The sequence below is a fragment of the Neolamprologus brichardi genome, chromosome 1 (genome assembly GCF_056152115.1).
Source record: "Neolamprologus brichardi isolate AB-2024 chromosome 1, ASM5615211v1, whole genome shotgun sequence".
Classification (NCBI taxonomy): Eukaryota; Metazoa; Chordata; class Actinopteri; order Cichliformes; family Cichlidae; genus Neolamprologus; species Neolamprologus brichardi.
In genome coordinates this window covers 4,460,881-4,476,589 of record NC_142104.1, presented here as the reverse complement: position 1 = coordinate 4,476,589, position 15,709 = coordinate 4,460,881, and the positions used below count along the sequence as shown (strand labels likewise).

General features: G+C 39.4%; 1 protein-coding gene across 3 annotated transcripts in view; it reads left to right on the top strand.

Annotated features, from left to right (window-relative positions):
* Nucleotides 1-401: 401 nt before the first annotated feature.
* LOC102779958 (protein MTSS 2-like) overlaps nucleotides 402-15,709 on the top strand; it is a 92,948-nt gene continuing 77,640 nt past the window's right edge. For all 3 annotated transcript variants that reach the window (XM_087842012.1, XM_087842046.1, XM_087841953.1), the window contains exon 1: nucleotides 402-887. In XM_087842012.1, coding sequence (XP_087698138.1) covers nucleotides 801-887 — 87 coding nt within the window. In that variant the 5' untranslated portion in view covers nucleotides 402-800. The remainder of the gene's footprint in view (nucleotides 888-15,709) is intronic.

Sequence of the window (15,709 nt, the reverse complement as noted above, 5' to 3'; positions counted from 1 at the left end):
CCACAATGTCAAAAATAACCACTCATACATGTCACTGAATGGTTAGTGGTTTAAACATAAATCAGGTGGTCAGTACGCATTCCTACACACATACACACACTCTGCTAGTATCTAACTCTATCTGACAGTAAGCCCCATGCTGTAGTGTGTGTGTGTGTGTGTGTGTCTACATGCATGTATATGTGCCTGCGTGCGGCCATGTGACACACCGTCCAGGATTTTCCAGCCTCCCCTTTTTGTGACTCGCTTGCAGTTGAACGGATCGTATTACTGGCTGCTCTCCCTGCACCGCTGAGCCCACCGCCTGTGCACCAATCACAGCCTGTCGTTATTTTACCTACGAGCACATGCATGCACGAACGCACAGACACAGGCTCTGACACACCACATCCCTGTGCTTCTCCGCTGCGTTCACATGCGTCCCCGCGTTGCGCTGGCTGCGCCAAGATGAGCGTGGTCGCCCCGGTACCATCTCACCGCCTGAGTGGGAGGGAGTGAGAGAGCGCGAGAGAGAGAGAGAGAGAGAGAGAGAGAGAGAGAGAGATTTTGTGTCTTTCCTCTCTCAAACCCAATCTTACCTTCTCCTGGAAGAGACCGCAACGAAGCCGTTTGTTTCGGCATCGTTCTTTTTTTCCCACCCCTCCTCCTCCTCCCGTTCTTCCTGCATCCCTCCCGTTATTGTCGGTCTCCCGGTTTTCAGAGACCGGTCGTGATTTTGTGGAGATAATTTTTTTGTATATTTTTTCCCTGCTGGGTGTTGGTAGCGCGCAATTGGTGCGCGCTTCTAAAAATTCCGGCGAATGGTGGATTTGGCAAACATGGAGACGGTGGAGAAGGAATGCGGGGCCCTCGGTGGTCTGTTCCAGGCGATTGTCAACGACATGAAGGTAAATGAAAGTTTATTTATAAGAATTTGTTGCCACGGTTAAACACATGTGCTCCCTCCCTGAAAATAGCGGTGTCCTGCAGCCTAATCCCAGCTGGTGCTCTCAGATGGGCTACACGGTTAAAATACCTGGACACACGCCGCTCCTTGAAAGCTAATGCTGATTTGTCTTCTATTTAACAATGAGGTGAATGAATGGATGATGGCAGCCTTTTACTGACAGTGATGCGGCGGCCCGGTGGGTTATTGGTGCGATCCGACCCCCACCGCCTTCCTCACGCCCGGAATATTGGCTGCGCATGCAAACGTCAATCCATTCTTTTATTTTATTTTCATTTATTTTATTTTTTTTTAATGCAATCCTCAAATCTCAGCACCACCACACCAACCAGGCACCATCACCTCTGTTTTCAGTCTGATCAGGTTTATGCATGTGGGTAATTTTGCAATCAATTTGTGCTAAATGTGAAGACCAGCTGGGTCTTATATCAAAGCCCTGTGGAAGTGCCCATATTAGCCTGGGACTCCAGTCATCTCAACGGCTCCGTGGAGTGGCATGTATAATTGGCAAATATAATCAGATGTGTACCCCTGTCGTGACTGACACATTCCCTCACATGCACACGCCTGAATCTTCACCAGACTGTCCTCAACCTAAGACCTGCAGCGACGGTGTAAGAAAAGGTGCGCGCTCGACTGTTGCACGTTAAGCCTCCGTCGTCCTTGCTTTTCTGGTTACTCTGCGTCTCCGTGAGAGTGCAGCGTCATTGATTTTCTGTCAGGCTGATCCAGCGAGAAAACACAAAAGCACGAGAAGCCGCGCAGATACCTAGCCTCTCTGTCCGCGTGTCTGTCTGCCCATACCGCGGCCTGCCTGTCAGTCAGTGATTCTGCAGCAACCGTGGAGTGGTTCGGTACCCACCCAAGCTGAATGTGCACCGGTGCTGCTGTAAGATGCTTTGGATGAAATGGTTGGAGATGCAGTCTCGGGTGTATGCCTGCTCGTCAGACGCCCATGCACCTCTGCATGCTTTTCCGTCTGCCTGTCACCTGATGACACGCACCCTTCTCTGTATGTTCCACTAAAAACCAGTTTACACGCGTGAATGTAAAAAAGGTTTTTCTGTTGCACATTTCATTGCTATCTGTATGGCTTCACATGCTAGAGGTCACAGCCAATGCAGCACACTCATTGTGTTGTAAGCATAAATTATTGACTTTCTGTTGTGGGTGAGACATGTCCAAGTGACAGAAGGGGATATGATCCCGGATATCAATATCAACCCACGATCAGAGAGTACTTCCAATGGATCAGTTCTAATTAATACAGGTGCATGGAGAAATGACATGACTGGCTAAATCCAGTCAATAGTGACTAGAACATTATGGACAATAAAAAGGAGCATTCTTGTGATTTACTATTAATAGTGTTTAATGATAAAGCAGTAGTGTGCACATCTAAAAGTGATTGATGCCAATTGTAACAAGAATTGTAATTCTTGTAGCAAACAATTGATTGCCAATTGTTTGCTACAAGAATTACAATATCTCTCTCTCTCTCTCATATATATATATATATATATATATATATATGAATTTAGCTTTTAAAAGCTAAATTCATATTGCAGTTGCACTTGCAGCAAATGCAATCCTCTTTTTTATTTTGCTCTTAACATATACTGGTCAATATGACTCAGACTAAGAGCAGACTACAGCGAGAGTACCACCATAAATCATGTCTCGTATTTACACTCAGCAATAAGCATGTGCAGAGATCTGTTTACAGTGATTGTAGATCCAGTGACTGAAATTTACACATGGCAGTAATGAAAATATTTAGCTTTGTGTGACGTGTGATTAGAAGTTAGCAGTAGCAACAGTATGTATTTATACTTTGGTAATGGTTGAGGAATGTCTACTTAGAGTGTCGTAATTGGATACATATTCAGTGGTGATCATAAATCAGTATTTTCATGTGTCTTTACCAAGGATTTGTCATTTTTTTCTCTTAAGAGCTCATGCTCAAACACATGTGTACAGTACACATTGAGATGGGTTAATCATTGCTTAAAGAATAGACTTCTCAGTGCATCAGTGTTTCATTTATTATTCATTTATTTTCTAATGCATCTCCCGTGGATGTTAACCGCCTAACTCGGAAAAATGTGGGTCACTAGAAATTGGGCTAGAGCACTCCTGACCTGATATAGTTTGTATGAATTCCTCAGGCAGGCATTGAATGAACATTAGTGAAGGGATAAGAATCATTGAGTCATCAGCCCTCAAACTCTTTTTGATTCTACAGGAAACTGTCTTTAATCAGTGTTCATAGATCACCCAAGGAAGAAGCCGTTTGTCAAATGTAACAAATTAATAGCTTTTCTTGGAAACAAGCTGGTTTTGACAGCTTTGGCGATTAAATTGATGCATGACTCGTGTGACAAAATACACACTGCTGAGGAAGCATTTTTAAAATGCCAGTACATGATTTGTGCATAGTACCACAAACATCCACGATTCATATTTAGATTAGATTTGAATTAGTAAAAGACTTGGATACATAATTATATAATAATGTACAGTCATTTGTGAGCTACAATAAAACTGATCGTTATGTTTTAGACATCGTATTCTTTAAAATGAAATACAGCACGTTTAAAAGAAAAAAAAATTCTAAAGCAGCATATTGCTGATTCCTGTACACAAGAATATTCACCATCCCATCTGCATCCATGAACATGTGCACTTTGATCCAAAGGATTTGTATAAATTCGATCTAGTCTACCCTTTCATCCATAGTATTCTAAAATGTTACAAAGCTGTACAACTCCAGGCTTCTATAAATGGTGTTAATTAAAATGCAAATGTAATGCAAATGAGAAGCCATACTGACATAGCAGTCTGTTTGATTTTTAGATCCTTATCTTTTAATTTAGAAGAAGACTAAGACTAAATTCATCATTCAAGTATTCTCACAACTACTCGTGAATTATGAAAACAATTAGAAGATGAAGTGAAAGTAACTGTAAATCGCATACATAAACCGTATATGAACGATGTGCACACCCACCCTGATGTCACTGATTGTTTAGAAACTCCCAGCGAGGTCAGTGTTTTTACTGTTGGTGTCGTGGTGGTTTAAACCTGACACCGTGCTCCTTGGATCGCCTACAGCTACAGGTAATGGTCTGCACCAGATCCTCCAAAAATTGTCATGTCACACGCTTGCTGATCAACGCATTTCATGCCTAGAAGAGGCAAACCATGGCAACTACACAATGGAACAGCAGGTCTTTTGCTGTGATACTGGGTTGGCTGATTTTACTGCACTGGCTCCCTATCAGACTTCGAATGTTCACATTAGGTCTCTGCACAGTTAAGCATTATATTAACAAACCTTTGCAGCCATATGTCACCAGCAGGACTTTCAGGTCTTCTGATCAGGGATTGTTATCCATCCCCAAATTTAGACAAAAAACTGAAGGTGACATTTGCAATCACTCTAGAATCCACTGCCCTCCAGTCTATGATCTGTGATCTCAATGGACTCATTCAAAAAGCAGCTTAAGACTCGTCTTTTTAAACTGGTATTAGGGTAATATTTCATTCTATTTTATTGGTTATTCTTTTTTGTTGGTTTCCTTGTTGGTTTTAAATTGATCTGAAACACTTTATATATATTATCCCACTAATGGATTCCAACTGCACATGACACATGGAAGTCCTTGCTCTGCTCTTTGGGCTCAGTGAGCTTGGAGCAACCTAGAGCAGGTAGAGGATTTCTAAGTGGCTCTCAGCAAATCTCCTGAGCAGAACAAGGATTATCACTGCCAGCTACAGTCCAAGACAGACAAGGGAATCTGAGGCTGAATGTCATGACAGTGACCTTGCCAGTAAGCCAGCTGGTAGGAAAACAACAGGCTCAGGAATGGACCACGGGTAGCTGTGAACAGAGACTGAAACCTCAAAATGTGAATTAGGAGTTTGTGCATCAGTATATCAACTACAAGTGTCATTGTTGTTTTGCATGAATGAAAAATAAAAACTGAAACAAAAATTAGTGCTTATGTTTAAGAAAGACTGAGGTGGTAAATGTCAAGCTCCTAGATATATTTTTATATATTTATGGGATATTTAGCTATTGAGATTTCTGTTGAGTTGATAAAAAATGAGTTGATAACTTATTTATTTCTACAAATCTAAAACACTTGGACATCTGGATTTACGTGTGATATTAGGGTTAATCAGTATACTATACTGCCTCACAAAGTTTCAAGGTTAGTACATCAGATGAGAGACATTGGTTAGGGCTTCTCCCCAAAGTTTGTGCACTCTCTCAAGATGCTGTGTCCTGCCAGTTCACATTTATTGTATAATTTTGTTTCCTGCAAGTGGATCTATAAGCCAGTGCCCTTAGGTGTCATGCATGGTTTTCAGTTTGCAAGATTCAACCCCAGCGTTCACGGTTTGCCAGCGTCAGCAGAGTGGATTCACACAGTTTAGAAAGCACTTTTTCTTCCTCATTTCCATCATCTTCCTCTTTCTCCTCTTGCTTCGCCCTTCCTCTTCCAGTACTCAGCAGGTTCTCCACCCGAGGCAGTCAGTCACCCCTCATGCATGTGCACATGTGCAATCTGTATGTGCATCATACATGTAAGCTGCCTTTGATCTGATGTAGAATTATTGAGGATAACTGTAAATTAATAATGGTGCACAGTGGGAGTCGCAAAGTAGCTCATAATAATAAAACAGCCACAAAGTAATAATCTTCTTATTACTGTGTACAAGAAATATACATGGGAAACGTTCCCATATACTCATACAGCTAATTCTGTGCATATTTCTGTGTGTGTGTGTGTGTGTGTTTAAGGGCATTGTGTAGTTGTCAGCAAATGTATATCCCTTGAGGGCCATGTCTCGCCACTTTCAAGTGAATTGTTCACACAGGTTACAGAGGGTCAATCTGATAAGATGAAGACGTCGTGTTCATGGTCATCTGATTAAATCAGCCAGTGGATAATATTTTCTTGACAGTGGCGGGAGGATAGAGTAAAGGAGAATATAATTTTATTGTCAAACTTGCTGTATTTCTGGTATCTGGATACTGCGCTGTGTCCTGCATGTTCAGTTCTTAACATTTTTTCTCCTTTTTATCAGACTTTAAAAATCCTGCGTTGTGCTTTTGTGATTTTTTCCCCAGTTAAAATTGGTTTCGTTAAATAGTTTTTTTTTCCTTTCCCCCACTGCTGGAAAGATCTTGCTGGCAATCCGGGCATTTATTCCAAGAGTCATCTATGTAACACATTTATGTGATGGCTTCAAACAAGTGTTTCTTCAGCTAATATTAATGCTCTAATAATCTTAGCAAGCATAGCACACTGAATATCTGCAAATGCAAAAATGCAGTTGAGTCTTCATGTATTGCCTGCAGCGACGTTGTTGGCATTGTGGGATGCACATCAAAAATACAAAGTTATGAGGCAAGTCATTTATGATCCACTTGCATGTGTGGCAGCAGTGCTTTCACGTAAATGACTGCCCTATAGCTTCACTTATACTAAATGCTGGCTTTACAATGACTCTGAACGGCAAATTAAATTCCACAAAGGATTTAAAAAAGGAGAAAGAGCTATTACTGCCATTAAAATGTTGCTGCTGGGTTGTATCAGAGGATAAGTGGTTAAGACACCATATGCCTACAAAGACCCTCATTTGATTCAAACAGGGGACCTTTGTTGTATGTCGTAGTCTGCCTCAATCAGTGTTTATGTCCTGTTTTTTCTGTTTAAAGAGAATCCCAAAAATACCAGATGAATTGAGAGTGTTAAATGGACATAGTGCTTGCCTGAGTCCTCATTAACGTGTTGACCAGGAAAAACAACAACCCCACCAAACCAGCAGAAGTGGAAGTAAACTGGTCAGTAGCCTCACAGAGACAGTTCATTGTTGTCCATCCCTTTAAAAGCTGGTGACAATTATGCCCCATGACCTTTGGCCATGCCACAGAACTGAAGATGCTCTGTGGAAGCAAATCATTAGTCCAGTCTGTGGTGCGTTTGTGTCCATGTGGTCCAGGACACTTCCCAATGCAAGGCCTGTTGTTTAGAACAGAGGCCTGGGTTCAACCCAAAGATGGAGGAAAATCAACAGGCAGATTTCTCCACGTAGCTCGTGTATGTCCATGCAGCCTCTGCTACTCACACCAATGAGCTTTTTGCAGCGCATCAGCACCATTTCCAAGACTTCTTAGTGGAGAACATCGGCATGTTAGCTCATGCTGCAGATGTTTGATGTTATGTTTGAGACAAGAGTTTAACATGCATGGGATGACCACCTAATGATCAATCACTTGTCTGTATTGCCTTTCAGTGAATATCTCACAGATCTTTCGACAATGGGCATCAGTATGACATATGGGTTATCCCATCTCTTAATGATAGACCACAACACTAATAAGTCTGTTAACTTGCACAATTAGCAGTTCTGTCCTGGAACAAACAGGCTAAACCTTTTTTTTGTTGTCAGTTCTGGAGCGATACTGCTGGATACTCCAGAAGTGAATTCACATAACTTGCATATCCACTTTCTTTATGGAAATACATGAAAGGCAAATCGTATGATTTGTTAGAAGGATTGCTGTATATCTGTAATCTATCCAAGCTGAGTAAGTTTAGCAGAATTAAGGCAAATAGATACAAATAGATACTTTGTCGTGATACTAGTTTTTGTGTTCTTCCTGTTCTTCACTTTGCTGTGATGTTGAGTGTTTAATTCCTGTTTTCATTATGTTAACATTCTTATGCTGAGTTTCAGTTTGGCAATTCTGGTTATGGTTCATGTGTTTGTTTTTATTTTTATAATAGTTTTACTTCCCTCAGTGTTTATGAGTTTTATGTTAAATTTAAGTTATTCACAAAAATGTAAATCACATTGTATCTTATTCACATTTTCACACTTTTCTTTTTTCCTCTGGAATGATTTTGTAACAATGGTTTTGAAAAGTTATATACAAATAAACATATTATCAGTAGTAGTAGTATTATGTTTTCTTCTCTCTGTCTTTAGTATTTTCTCTTTTCCCTGCGTACTGTTTCTGTTGTTTGCCCCACCACCTGCCCATGGTTGCCTTCTGCCCTCTGTGTACATGTAATGTTGCCTTTTTTCAAGGTTCATGTTTGCTTTTTTACTGCTATATGTCGTTCTTTTCATCTTTTCATTCCCTGGCTCCCTCTGTTTATCTTTATTGATTCCTGTTTGTTCCTTGTGTTTTTGGATTTCTGTTTTCAGTTGGAACTTTGTTTATACTGAAGTCTTGCTTTTTGATGAAATATTATGCCTCACTTGAAGAGTTTATGACAAACTTGGTTGATTAATGGAAATTTCGATTGTTTTTTTTTCTTTCATTGTCCTCATCTGGCAGTTGAGATTAATTATTATTGCTAACTGACACAGTTCAGGTTTCTGCTAATAACAGTAATAGTAAGAGCACTGTTTAAAAACAGAGAGCATAATTCCAATCCTAATTGCATCTAAAGTTAATAACTTTGGACTTTAATACTGAATCTTACTGGTGTTCAGAGCAACTGCTTTGAATTTGGCAAATTCCATCAACACTGAAGCCGAGAGGCACCAGCAATATCAGTTGTAATAACTTTTCAGGGGCATCTATTAAATTTTTAAGAGTTGGCTAGGAATCTACTATATACTTTTTGCTATATCCAATAAAATGAAATGACTGTGCTCTTTACTAATGCTGCAGTTTTAGAATGTATTGACTTTGATATTCCTAAAATATGTACTTTAGAGAGAATCAGATTTTTAAAGTCGCAAGAAGAAGCAAAAGTTGAGAGCAAGGCTTTGTGTTTCTTTCATTAAAAATAACAAAGAATGAAAACAAGAAAAAAAAACTTACAGTCCATCATATACTTATGTATAAGATGCCAATATTCCAATAGGACACGCAAAGGAGCATCTCCCTCGTTAGAGCTTGTTAAAATCTCAGAGGTCGTTAGGGCCCCGAGGCTCATTAGAGTCGGTAGAGATGAATGGGGAGGACTGGTCTTGGGAGGCGTGGAGGCTACTTGGGAGCCCGCCAAGACAGCTTCACTCAGTGAACCCTTTGTCAGGCCTGTCAAAACCTTTTCATCACAACTCAGCTGTTTACTGTAAAACACACTGATCATTATGAACAGGCCAGAGGCTGACACAGAGAATAACAATGAACATGGCAAATCAATATTCTCCTGTTCATTTCAAAAAGAAAGTTTTCTTCATGCTCTATATGTCATCATTTCATAATCACATGTATTTGACAAGCATTGGATTTATATTATTATTATTAGTGTGAAGGGCATTAGTGAGCAGGGGCTTTCACACCCACAGTTGCTCTCATCATTTTTTAATATGAAGGGTTGATGATGCTCATTACCCAGCTCAACAGCTAATCAAAATGATCATCAAAACAAAAATAAACTCCTATATTGAAAATACATTTTAAAACAATGATATAGTGGAAGATCAAAATGTTAACTCATATTTATCAAGGCTACTGCTGATACAGTGCCAAGACTTTAGCATAAGCATTTAATGTTAGCCAAAGGAGCGCAGGTGCTGTGGCAGCTATCGTATGGTACCATAACTGTGTGTCCCGGTGACATCCCTGCTTTCTATGCCGTAGGATGAAAAGGGGTTGGCTTTGCACAGCTTCACTCTATTCACATCTTAGCTATCCTGAGGTTGTCACTTGGGATAATATTCCAAGGTAGGTTTTCCATCCATCCAACCATCCATCCATCCAACCAACCATCCATCCATCCATCCATCCATCCATCCAACCATCCATCCAACCTTCCATCCAACCATCCATCCATCCATCCATCTTCCTCCACTATTAAATTCAGGGTCCTTTCACAACAAGACATATGTGGTATTTCTTGAAAACAGTTAATTGGTAGAATCTATTGTGTTTCGTATCATCAGCTGAGTCCTTAACTTTTAAGAACTTTTAAGTGCAGTTTTGTATTTGGCTCTGTTTTGATCTCCACACAGCAACAATATGGCCCACTAATATAACTAACCACTGATACTGCCATGTGATACAGTGGTAATACATAATATTATGAGGCATTACAATCAAGTTCCACCTCTCCTCTCTGTACATGAGGGGAGTGACGATAACAGCTGCACTTAGTCTTAGAAGCCTGATGGGCACACCTTCAGCTTCAAGTGACAACCCTTTGACAAGAGCGGAGCAGTGCAGAAAATAATAACCTTCAGCCCAGTAAAGGAAAAGGGAAAAAAAGCCAAGAGTTTGGATGATTGATGGCTCTTTGTGAACATGCCATCCAATGAATGATAATGCACCTCAGTCTCATCTTTTATCACTGTGCAGGGTGTAAAATGTGTGCATCTCTGTGTGCCTTTTATGATTCAGGACTGAATATTTATGCTTAAACTGTGTGTGAATCATTACTTGGCCTGAAAATTAAGGCTGGAATCATCATAAGTCAGTTTTCTTGTTTACTGGCTAGCTGATGATTTTTTTCTTTCTTTGATTGGACTTTTTCCCAAATTAATGGACGTGTGGTTCTGACTTGCTGGACTCTTTCCCATAACCTCCTCTGCTTAACTGCATCAACCACCCCAGCTCCACTTCGTAGGTCATATAGATTAGTATATACTGTTATTTATATTTTTAAAAAACTGATTTTGTAATTTTAAGTCATTATAGTGTTGCTACCATAACTAGCAGCAGAAATATATATTAATCGGTGTCATCAATGTAAAACGTCACTTCACTTTTGGATTACCACCTTTCAAAATATGGGGCTGCTGTCCTTGACAAGTGCCAACAGCAGATGTTCTGAACAAGCAAGATGGAAAATAGGACAGGTGACACGTCAAATAAATGCAGTCAGACAACATCATGATCTAAAGTATATGTTTGCATATAGCATATAGGTGCTGGTGCAATTGCTGCTACGCTCGGAGTAGTTTTTGCTATTATACTTGTTAATTAGTGCAAATCTAAATTTCCAATCCCCAAACTAACCAGTCACAACTGATGACTGCCCCTCCCTGAGCCTGGCTCCACTGAAGGTTTCTTCCTGTTAAAGGGGAGTTTTTCCTTCCCACGTTTGCCAGAATCCTTGCACATAGGCTCTCATCTATTTGTCGGGGTTTCTCTGTATTATTGTAACGTCTAGCTTACAATATAAAGCCCCTCAAGCAAGCGCTCGTTGTGATATTGGGCTGTATAAATAAATGGAATTGAACTGAACTGAACCCTATCTTCTTCTGTAGATTATTGTTAGAGAACTTGATGACACTTCAATAGATACTGACACAGACTGAACACAGATAAGGGCACGTTGGCAAGTCTCAACAATCTCAACTAATAAATAATGTCTCTAAACTTTGGGTTTCAGCATCTTACCAGTTAAACTTTGCTTACTTCTCACAGTTACAATGATTTACTACTAAATGAGGTCAGTTGAGTGTTTTCTAAAGTGGTATTTTTGTGTAGTGCAGCATCTCTGCAGTCTAGGGTTAAACCTTGATTACTTGACACTCACAATTGAAAACAGTCATTGATGTGATACTTCTTCGAATGCACAGTTGATGCATTTTAATGTAAATTCTCCAGGGAAGTGTCTGTATGGTCATAAAACACTGGCAGGTATTTGGACGTCCAAACGGAAACCTCTTGCTCAACTTATTATGATGATATCAATGTTACTCAGTCCCATAATAAAGAGACACATGTGTAGAAATTTAGCATAATATCTTAATTTTGAAATGACATTTTTGTGTTTCCTGTTGGGTTGCTTCATGTAGGTGGAAATTCTGTACTGAGGGTTGGACATTGCCAAACTGACACCCAATGCCGAACCAGCGATGGCTCTCTAGTGATTTGGTGGATGTTAGTCAGTTAAAGGAAAAAGATTTATCTGTAGTCACAAATAATACCATGTAACGGTCCTGAAATAGTGTAATGTCATGATCCTGCTAAAGCACCGGTTAAATATTTTTTAGCTGTATCCTATTGTAATAATGCTAATATTCTTTGATTCTCGTCTATTATGATACACTTGATTGATTATGTGTGTATGTTCATATCTACCCCTGTTTAGCATATTACATGACATTCATCAGTGCAGTGTATGATGCAGACATCCCAGATGTTTCACTCGTAGGGAGTCTGTGATCTCTGGCCTAACAGCAGAGTGACACAACAACACACAGATGGTTTCCTCTTTCCTTCATCACTGTGTTTAGATTGGAATTAGCTGCTGCACTTCATCAATTATGCAGTGAGGCAGCTTCATCATTGCTGCGCTGATTCTTTTTTTCTCCAAAACCAACTGCCAAGTGATGTGGTGGAGGATGTGCGTAGTACCGGTTTATTCAGAATGTTTAAAACTGATATTACATACGTGACATTTTCCCCTGTTTAGTTCATCGAGTTTTAGTTCAACTACTAGCTTCTCTAACTGAAACCACAAAATGCATATGTCCAGTGCAAATAGTACAGACATTCTGTACTTAAATAGAAGTACAGATACTTGTGTTAAAAAATACTTTAAGTACTAAGTAGTAAGTATGTTTTTTTCAGTTGAGTAAAAATGTACTCAGAGTAGGAAAGTAGCTTGTTGAAGGAAAATTCCACCATCTATTTTATGCAAAGGTAACTGAACTTTGTACTATATTGCTATATTAATAAAATAATATTAGTACACGAGAATAAAAATGTGATTCCAATCTTAATTCTAATTCTAATGAATGTGCAGCTGTGAAGGCCTCCACACATGAACAGTAAAATGAGTACAGTCAGGGTTAACCCTTTAAGACCTACCATAGAACCAAGTCCGCCAGAGCTTATATTATATTTTTACATGCTGTGGAGCCATTTTTGGGAGCATTTCAAGTTGCTATACATCAATACAACCATTACAGCCTAGATTTTAATAATATGTATGCATTAAGTGCATAGTAATTACATAAGTCTCAAAAAAGTGCAATAAACTACAAAAAAAGTGAAAATTGTTTTTGTTTTTTTAACATATATTTCTAGTTAGAGAAATTTAAGAGGCTTATCCCTCAAAACTGTAAATACAAAAAAGTTGCACAAAATAGTTTCCCACCACAGGAAATTTATTTTGAGTGTCTTCATAGTTTTATTTTTGAAATACACCATTTTTTATATACCGCAGGAAAAACGAAAATAAATATTATAATGCAAATTTGCAAAAAAGCAGCATATGCATCAAAATAAACTATTTCCAGCAGTGCAATATGAGTCCTAAGCATCCCAGAAACGACACAGAAAGTCATAAAGTCAAACATAACTTTTAAAAACACCAGTATAGGCTCATTGAGGCCCTGATGGTAAAAAACTACATTTCCGTGAAAATGATGTCACTTCCGGTTTCAGGCAGGTCATGGCGGACATGCGAAAGTTCACGCTGACAACTGTCACTACCCGATCCGTACCGGAAACCCGATCGGTACCCCGCATGCGCAAATCTTACGTCACTTCCTCTCTTTGCCAACATTGCGACATTCAATATATTTGAATGATACGGTTAGCGCCCAGTTAGCTCCTAGCATTTCTCAACAGCTCTGCGTCCTTTTCGACTGCCCGGGACATTTAAACAATGGATAATCCGTATACAAACAAATTCATGCTTTTCTCCTCAACAGAGAGCATCCCCCGATTGAACAACAGCGCCGTAAAATAAGAAGAATTGCGCCTAATTACTGACTTAATAATATTGATTTAGCAATGTGTCACGTGAAGATTCATCAGCCAGATTAAGTGTTTACTGACAATTGACAGTGATAGCAGACATCATCATCACTATTTCAGTCAATCCTCTCCTCACAGACAAGCATAAACACACTCGACTATCACTAAATCAAATTTAACACACGTTTGTAATGACGCCAATTCATTTTACAAGGGGTTCATTCGCTCGGTCAGCAGGTGGCAGTATCCTCGTACACTGGGGAGTACACTGCCATTAAACAAACAGAAGAAGAAGAAAACATCTGCACATGCGCGGTACGGATCGGGTAGACCCGATTTGTACGGTCCGACTTTGCACATACGCAGTAAGGATCGGGGAGTCCCGATCCGTAACTATCTTTTTATTTTTCGTTTTTGTCTACATTGTACTGAAATGCTTCATTATTGCAAACATTTTAAGATATACTTATTATTCTTAACATCTTAACCGATACTCTGCCCCATAACTATCGTAAAACGCTACGACCGGAAGTAGACACCTTTCGCGCATGCGGGGTACCGATCGGGTTTTCGGTACGGATCGGGTAGTGACACTGACATCTTATCCAATGTAGGAAGTGTTATGAACAGCTGATCGGATCAGCAAAGCGTGTTTCTGGAATATTATGTTTTTGTTGCTGCAAGCGCTTTTTATGCAGTTTTTGCAAAGCTATATGTGGAAGGAAACTGTGACCGAGGACAAGCTGATGGCATAAGATGTAAGTACAACTCCTCTGGTTTCATATGCAAAAGAAATTATTGCGCTAGCTTACGTGGTTGCAGAGCTACCGGGATTTAAAAATAGTTTTAAATGGGTTAAAGTGGAATCTGGCATGTGGAAGAACCCCAAGACTGCAGTCCAGTGAACTCAACAAGATGTCAGCAGTTTCACGAGCCATCCTGGCTGATTTCCATTTCGTACACTAACAGTATGAGGTCTTTATACTAGACAGTACTGTTGATATGTTGAGTGAATTAATCTAAGCATCATCATCTTAAATCTAAATGAGTTTACTTCATGATGTAAACCCAGACTGGCCATAAGGTACCACACGAATAAAAATAAAATAAATTCACATTCAATTCACAACAAGCTAACTTTGTTAAATCCCATACAAACTAACCAGTAATTTAACGCAACATTTAAATAACACAAAAAAATGGTTGCACAAAAGCAACCATTGATTTACGCTAAGTATTTATTCATTTAGCCAGCCATTAATTTACTTTACTTTTTACTTTACTTGACCGAACCCTTGAAATTCCTTATAAAGACTGTTCAGCATTTTGAACATCAACTAGCGGTTGTGTCTGTCTGCAGTGGTGTGGCGTGAAGTCGTGTGTTGACTGAAGGATATTGATACTGTTGCAAATGAGTACGTAATCTGATTGTTTTTAGCGCTCATTGGTATCTGAGAAAACCCTAGCAGCAGCTCTACTCTGGAGTCTACTTACTTCTCGTCACTGAGTATTTCCTTTAAAAATTGTTTGGAGAAAGCTTTGTCATGATGTCTGGTATCTTATTCTTTTAGTCAGTACCCACACCTCGTGGTCTTAGGTGACGGTAGATCAACCATTTAATTGATTCTATTGTCTTAAGGCTCATTCTTTTGTTACTCTCCAGCTTCACTTAACTCATTCCCAAACCTCAGACTTGGCAGCTTATTCTGAGCCACTTTGTACTCAGGTGCAGTCTAGACTGAGCGGGACATCATTGCTTGATAAAGCCAGCAGGACCACCTCACCTGGATAACCAGAGGAGTAATCTTCTCAACATGAAAATTTAAATTCTAAAAAGCAAAGTGAGCCACCATCAAATTCAAAGAGTGACTGATATTTTATTGATGATACAATAAACCAAATCTCTGTGAGTTAAAATAATGAAACAGGAAAATATTGTCGTTTTACAGGAATATACAAGGTCTAATTTGCTGGTAAAATTAATATATTAGAAAGGCCCAAATTGGAAAAGACTGTAATGTAACATAATTTAATCCACTGGCCACTAAACTGTATCTAGCCACATTGAGCAGGAA